At 37.2% G+C, this 8,035-nt stretch overlaps 1 protein-coding gene across 1 annotated transcript; it reads right to left on the bottom strand.

Moving 5' to 3' along the window:
- Positions 1-308: 308 nt before the first annotated feature.
- Positions 309-7,338, bottom strand: LOC123503726 (protein Dr1-like). Its single transcript, XM_045253714.1, has 4 exons — positions 6,984-7,338; positions 5,398-5,625; positions 3,942-4,105; positions 309-1,226 (listed from the first exon to the last, which is right to left on the bottom strand). Exons 2-4 carry the CDS (start codon positions 5,621-5,623, stop codon positions 1,092-1,094), a joined length of 525 nt encoding a protein of 174 aa, XP_045109649.1. The 5' UTR covers positions 5,624-5,625; positions 6,984-7,338; the 3' UTR covers positions 309-1,091.
- Between the last annotated feature and the right edge of the window lie 697 nt (positions 7,339-8,035).

Below are 8,035 nucleotides of genomic sequence, written 5' to 3'. Positions count from 1 at the left end.
CATGGGTCGTCTTTCACTCTTTCCCATTTCCATGATATGGCTTCTGTCCATATTGAATTCCATTTCCCACTTTTTACATATCTTATTTAGGTCTTCCTGCAGTACTTTGTTTGGGGCATCCTGTGAGGGATTGCTGACCTAGTAAAGAAATAGATTGATGGATACCATATTCACATTAATTGTCTACATTTCTGAAGCCAAATCTCTACAATGGGAGTTGCATATAGTGGCCATGACAGAAAAGTCTCGTATCTTACTTCTCTATTCTATGCATCCTTTCCTCCTGTAAGGACATTCCAAAACGTTTCTAATAAATATAGTATTTTAATAATGTAACAGTAATATTTACCATTACATTCATTATAAAAATTTTTGTTACATAATACTTGGGAGATAGAGATAAATAAATCATAGAATATGATAGCAAAAAGATAATTAATGATAAATAAACATGTAATACCATCTATACATAATCAGATGTATCATATCTAACTGAGCCGAATAATGACAGCAATAATGTAAATGGAATACAAAAAATTCTACAAGTATATAATAATAATAATAATAATAATAATAATAATAATAATAATAATAATAATAATAATAATGATAATAATAATAATAATAACAATGATAATGATAATAATGATAACAAATACAATGGATATCAATTAATAAAAACTAGCTTTTGATAAGACAAAAAGGAAAAATTTTCCTTGGCAATTCAAAAGAAGAATATTCAATGGAAAACTAACCTCTCACATCCCTGGATTGATATGCAGGATGAATAGTTTCCAACATATAGCAAAACCATCACCTATTGCTTTGCTTTCTTGTTAACTCATCCTTACTTTTTATTTCCAAGAAGAGGTGGTACTTAGAAGTTTTCACTGTAGTTCACGGCATTTTGTTAATTTGGTAGCCGTCATGTTTACTCCTGACAAAACCTGTATAAAATATACATGGTGTCCAAAAACAAACTGCCAAAAAGTGTATAGTGAGAGTTTTCTATCATACACTGTCAAACATGACGAAGGTACAACAATTCCAATAAAAACTAGAGGGATGATGCCATCACCTCTATCACAACCTTAGGAATAGTCCTCTTCATCACTAGTTTCCTGTTGTTCCTGCTGTAACTGCTGCTGTTGCTGCTGTGCTGCTGCCACCTGCGCCTGCATCAACTGCCATCGTTGCTGCTCCACCAACATTTGTTCTTCCCGGGCCTGTCAAACAGGAAAAAGTTGTGACGCATCTTGTTTTGGTTTCACAACCTTGACTATATAACTATGATCATCAGTCCTTGATTCCAGTATAGGATGAAGAACCTTCATCTTTCCCAACTTATTCCTACAGGCTTCTGGCTACTCTATGCCAATCTAGGAACATCTCTTTTCTCATCTGTTGTCCTTCTTATCTATACCTAGGTTGCATTTCTGTTGTTCTAATTTTCAATCCATTATCTGCACAGCATATCATGTGTTCTGCCCCTGTCCATTGCTTTCTTCAGCCCTTTTACTACCAATAACATGACAATAATTAATTCAACTCAGAGAACCAAGATACTAATTTCACAATAAAAGAACAAACAGTACAGGCATAAAAAAATTTTCTCTGAACTAGTTGATTATTTTTTTGCCATCAGTGGTGTCGTTCAGCATCAAGACTGATGTGCAGATTTATTTAACTCAATATTACAAGAATATAAGTGTCTCAGTTAAGGCAGTTTCAAATGTGCCAATTTGCAACTGAAATTGTAAGTTGCTAGAAGTATTGAGTGAGCCCTTCTTGTCAAAATATGTCACACATAGCAACTGGAAAGTATCAACTAGTTGGTGCCTTGGCAGAAAGTGAATGTACAGAAACAGCTACCCGCCAAGATGTCTTTCTCCAATGATGATGCTGAAGCGGTGGTTGGTCTTCTTTTGGTGTCCCGGAAGAGTCAACAGAAAAGAAAATGCCTGTGAATATGTCCTTAGCTAAGCAGAAGGAAAGAAAGGAGTGTTTATCACACACTAATCTTAAGAAGACTATGCACAATTACGATCAAATTAAATCCTGACAAGTCTTCAATCCTCACCTCCAACAACACCCTGCATTGAGGGAAACAGTTCTTGGAGAGTGGCAGCTATTTCATTGAACGACAATTTGCGCAAGCTTTTTTCTTTTTTACTGTATAATTCATTTCTGGGGTCCCAGATGTGTTCTTTTTCCTTCATCATCTCTAACATCTTCTCTACACCTGAAGACCACATTTTCAAAGCTTACTCTGTGATGTCACAATGTAAATAAAGTCACAAATTGAATGAAGAAAACTAACATGTTGATCTTGTTTTGCGACTGATTTCTCCAATTGCTATGCACCAATATTCAGTTGCAAACTACACCAACTTGCAATTTCAGTCACAAATAGGCATGTGTGAACCTGCCATTAGTAAAGAGGAAAATTACAATAACAATAAAATATAAAGCTGGAGAAACATGTTGTTTCTCCAGCTGTTCCTCTGTCTCACTGGTCTCAATGCACTGTGCCAAGGTCATATCCTGGATTCCAGTTTGTTATTTCCCAGTTTTCTTCCAAACAACCAATGACTGAGCAACCCCAAGCTATGTGCTGCCTGCCCTAGCCCATATTCAAAGCATACTTCACAGCTTTCTAGCCAGATGTATTGATCACTGACTGCATCATGGTGCACTAAAATTATATTAGGAATGTGAAATATTCCTTATGAAAGGTAACTGAAGCTTTCAAGTTTCATGTAAGAGGCATGATTTAAAACAATATAAGAAAAGGAATAAAGAATTATATGTGTGGTTAGGAGGGCAATAGGTAGAAGAGAGAAGAAAATATTGATGCTCAAACACAATGCTTCAAAAGTTAACATTGTCATAGCATGAACACTGGTATACTTGTTGAATAAGTTGCAAACCTTTGTTCTAATTCTAAATAAAAGATTTCTTTATATACTCATCAACTTGTTAAATAAAAACTCTTAATCAGTTGGAGATAGCAATAACAATGTCTTGTCCATGTGCTGTGAAATTCAATAGCAGTGTTATTAGACAATCTATTCTAGTCTTGTTGCAGATTCAACCTCTGACAATATCCATCCCTCATTCGAATGCTCCCACAAATTTGCACTAATCTACTAAGAAGTCACTTGAGTTGGTGTTTGTGCATAAGTACATGGTGACAGCTAGTGATAACTCTGAGTGGCCTGAACCTGCTGAAAATACCAATCGAGAGAATTCAGAATCTAGGCAGCAAGTCTAGCATTGCAGTAAGTTTAGGTGGTGTTTCCCTGGTTATGATTTAAGATAGTTTCTTGCTCAACAGAAGCTTCTATTTACTCATTTTGTAAGAAAAAAAAAAAAAAAAAAAAAAAAAGAGCTAATATGTGGCAAGTTACAAGGTGGCACTGGATCAGCGACATATCAAGTCAGACTAAGGGTTGCCATCACGTGCTGTGAGAGAAGATGATTGATGTCACGTACAGCTACCATGTATGTACTACTTGTCTGATTGAATTTGACACTACCCAAAAGTTAGATGGGATATATTTCAGCCACGTGGCTAGTTGCCGAGCACCCATTTGGCCACTACATATGAAGTAGCAAACATCTTTCTTTGGTTTTCAATGTCTGTGAATAATTAGTCTCTTATTTTCAATACACTGCATTCAGGGAGAGACTGAATTTGTGTGCCCTCTGTACATGTTCCACTGCATTATGGTTAGTTCCAACAAATCCCTTCTTCATTCTGTTGCATTCTTACTGTAGAGGAAAGACCACTCTAAAGATAACACACAGACACTATCATCACAACCAACAATACAGACAAGAGTAATTTTCTACACATCTGTATAAAAACCTATCCACCACATAAAAAAGCAATAATGTACATTCAAATGCCAAATGACAAAAATCCATCAACCACGTACCTTAGCAAAGAGTTCCTGCTGTTGCCTTAAAAGTTCCTCCTCTGGGATGCCAAGGTTCTCTAGTCGGGTGCTCTTCCTTCGTTTCTTTGCTGCCATTGCCTTGCAGTCCTTCAACACTGCCTCAGCATCTGCCCGGTAGTCACCAAACCCAAGCTTGTCCAGGGCTGGGGAGGGGATGTGGGAAAAGGCATTATTTACCTACTCTTCTTAGGCAAAGTTAGGTAGTGGTATGATGTAAAATATTGTGTCGTCACTCTCTCATTTCACTCTACCCACACCCACACACACGAGCATACACACACATACTTACACGTATTAACATTTCTAGTTTCTAAGGAAAACATTATGAAACAACATCAATATAAGCCTCATTCAACCCAGTCAAAATGCAATTATAAAATAAGATACATGCACATTTATAAAAACATATTACTGACTAGAGAAAAATATAGTTTCAATTATGAAGAAAGGTTAGAGAAATTGCAGTTATCCAAATAAATTAAGAAAATATTGTTATGATATACAAATGTAAAAAAAAAAAAAAAAAAAAAGTAGATGCAGGATACTTGTGAACATGGAAGACAAAAATGAAGAGTATGGAGGACACAATAAAATGGGAGATGAGGAGATAAAAATGTCCAGATACAGTTTACAGATTGGAGCAGATCATGGCTTGAAAGATAAACATAACAAATTAACTTTAAAACATAGAACATTATAAGATTGACTCAATCCTGGAAAAAATATAACACACACACACACACACACATCCAAAGTTGGAATATGCAGCAATGGTGTAGTCACTGAGCTTGAAAAAAGATATAAGAAGATTAGAACAAATGCAGAAGACAACCACAAAGATGGTGCCGGAACTAAAGGATCTAACATATGACGAAAGGCTGAAGGAAATGGGACTGCCAACCTTACAAGATAGAAAAGAACGAGGAGACCTAATAACAATGTATAAAATAGTAAATAGTATTGAAAAGATAGGCAAGGAAGACCTGGTGCTGGTGACAGGAGAAGCTGGAAGTACAAGAGGGCATGTAAAGATTAGGATGAGGCAGTGTGTGAAGGATATTGGAAAATACAGCTTTCCACATAGAACGGTGGAAAAGTGGAATGCACTGAGTGGAGAGATCTAATAATGATGTATAAGATAGTGAATCATATGGAAAAGATAGACAGACAAGATCTGATCTCACTGACTGAGGATGGAGATAGATGAACAAGAGAACACTCAAAGGAGATTGTGAAAATTCAATGTTTGAGGAACATTAATCAACAAAGGACAGTGGACATTTGGAATGGCTTGAGTGAAGAGACTGTGGCAGCAGAAAGTGTGCATAAATTTAAGGAAAAGTTGGATAAAAGTAGATATGGAGACAGGTCACTATGAGCCCTGCTCGAACTCTGTAACATACAACTAGGTAAATATACACACACAGATACACACAGGCAAGGATGTGTTCAGCATTTATGGTCTTCTTCTGCTGCTGGTTGCAGATCTCATTGGCCTCTGAAGACACCAGGTGGATGAACTCAGTGCAGCAGTTGAGGATGAGTTCACGTGCCTCATTTGCCACTCTCACATTGGGCAGGAGTTCCTTGATCATCTTGTTCATAGAGGCACGAGGAATGGTGAGCTCTTCATCCTGCACAGGGTCTGGCGCCACACTCATTGCTGAGGGAGGAGAGAGAGTGAGTGAATAGGTTCAACTTGTACAGCCTCCTGAACATGAAGGATGCTAAAGCTTATTGTCCCATTTTTTTATTTCATGTAATAGGGGAAAACTGGCCAAGGATAACAGAATGAAAAAAAAAAAGGAAAAACAAAAATAGGCAAACTTAGTTGCCAGTCCCTGTGCAGATCCAAGAAAGTTAGCCAAAAGAAGGGGATGTCTTGAATGCACATGCATGAGAACCTAACAAAATATTATTAGAATGGTATAATAATCTAATTAATGCAAACAAAAACAATACATAATATTATTGGACATTATAAATTGCTTTACGAAAACATTTAAAACTCATATTAGAATTTAAAAAGGACTTAAAATATCTTCTTCCTTGAGTTATCAATAATATCATAAATTATGTTTTCAAATCATATGTTACCCAAATCATGAGAATTCTATTACCACATTCCCACATAAGTATTGGAAACTTTTTGGAGAACAGAATCCTCTTTTTCTAGAAGAAACTATACAAATCTGATAGTTTCTTTTTATGTCTGTAATTAATATAATGGCTATACTATTTAACTTAAAACCTCCGTAACCTAAATGTTGTGCTGCCAGTCATGGGTTGTGAGTTGTGCCTTGGAAATCATGTTATACTTCCCTTGTGTGTGTTGTATGTGGACGTCTGAGTGACTTTGTGAGTGGGCAGTATGCGCAACATGCTTATATCTCTGTACTCTGCCTGATATGAGCTTTGGTGTCTGCAGTGTCCTGTTCTTTAGTTAAGAAATATATAATTGCGCTGTGCATGTGATCCTTGCATGTCCATATCCTTCCTGCCTCACACTCCACATCATGGGACCTGGTGACAGAGTGAGTGCTGTCCTGACTGCTCTGTGTGAGTTGCAGCCTACCCAGTTTGGTGTATTACTGGTGGCTGGCTGGCTAGCTAGCTGGCTGTGGGCTGCAGTGTGTGTGATGGGTGCCACAACAATATAACATTTCTTTAAATCGTACCCTACACAATGATGGAATCAACAATGAAATTAGTAAACTAAATCCATCAAAGCCAATACTAACCTTACCTAACTAAGCTCTTAGATAAAAATGCCAATGTTATTTCAATATTTCCTGATTTGATACCTAAATATTGAACCAGTCTACTAAAGCCACACAGTAGAGAGCACTTAACCAAAACTAAAGCCATGCATTATTGTGCAGTCTGCAACTTGAGAAGGGGTGGGAGGGGCAAAAACGCAGAACATCTTATGGGTGTTATACAGTGCTTGAAACACCCTCATATGGGCATCCTATTGTTTTTATTGTTAACATGATCAGACGAAATAACAACCATCCTCACCTCCTTGTTATGTCGCTTCCTAACACTTCTCAAGGTACTCTTGTTGCTTCTTTCGCTTTGAGATTTCGTCTTCCTTCACTTTTGTTTCCAGTATTTTGTATTTTTGTGAATTAATTTTGGGATTCAGTATCTTTGTTGTACTTCTTTCTTCAGGATCATGAGGTTGTGAGCCTTTGTTGTACTTTCATGGTAAAATAACACCACGAAGCACTCACAACAACAATCAGCTGTTTCTATGCACTCAGCGTTGCCAACGAGGTCTTATTGCAAGTCCACGAATGAGTGTTTCACCCAAGACACCCACACACACCCAAACACAACCACATCACTCCACACGCATGAAAACTGATTGAAAGACTAAAATTAACTCTAAAACACCATTCAATACATCAAAATTTCTCAAACACACCTAAAACTCACTAGAAACACTCAATATATACCGCAACCATTCCCACCAACTGTAGAATCCTTAATTCCCACACACAAACACCCAGGCACACCTAGAGACACCCACTCACACACTCTGATAATTAGAAACACTCAAAACACCATTCAACACCTCAAAATGCCCCAAAACACACTCAAATTTTAAAGAGCCCCACAACACACTCAAAATGCATAAAATATACCTAAAAACGTCAAACACATAAAGAAAACATCTAAAACACACTTGAAACACCTTACAACTCTAAAAAGCACACTTAAAAGATCCAAAATATACCCAAAAACCCCAAAATGAATAAAAATACTTTAAAGAACGACAAGATTGCAAGGGGTACTTAGTTAAATATTGTGGCTTGCTCTTCCTCCTCATCCGCCTTCCCTTTCTTCGACAAAAAAACGGTGGTTGTTGCTGCTGGTACTACTATTACACTCCTTCACACACTTCCATTCCCCATTTCTTCCTATCACTATACTTTAGGTATTTCAGATGAGAAACAGCAAAAATGCCCAGGAAACACTGAGAATTGAGAGAAATGTAAACGAGTTGATATGGGAAGTGACGGGGGTTGGTCCTGGTCACGATGGGGGTACCGGGCGGTCTGAACGGG

This window comes from Portunus trituberculatus, chromosome 14 (genome assembly GCF_017591435.1).
Source record: "Portunus trituberculatus isolate SZX2019 chromosome 14, ASM1759143v1, whole genome shotgun sequence".
Taxonomy (NCBI): Eukaryota; Metazoa; Arthropoda; class Malacostraca; order Decapoda; family Portunidae; genus Portunus; species Portunus trituberculatus.
The sequence above is the reverse complement of the archived record's forward strand: the minus strand, read 5'-3'. Positions and strand labels throughout refer to the sequence as shown.

Coding starts and splice junctions, on each gene's coding strand:
- LOC123503726 (XM_045253714.1), bottom strand. CDS start 5,623: ATGAGTGTGGCGCCAGACCCTGTGCAGGATGAAGAGCTCACCATTCCT. Junction 4,106..5,397: donor TGCTGAACACATCCTTGCCT/GTGTGTATCTGT, acceptor TCCCCTCCCCAG/CCCTGGACAAGCTTGGGTTT. Junction 1,227..3,941: donor AGCAGGAACTCTTTGCTAAG/GTACGTGGTTGA, acceptor CCTGTTTGACAG/GCCCGGGAAGAACAAATGTT.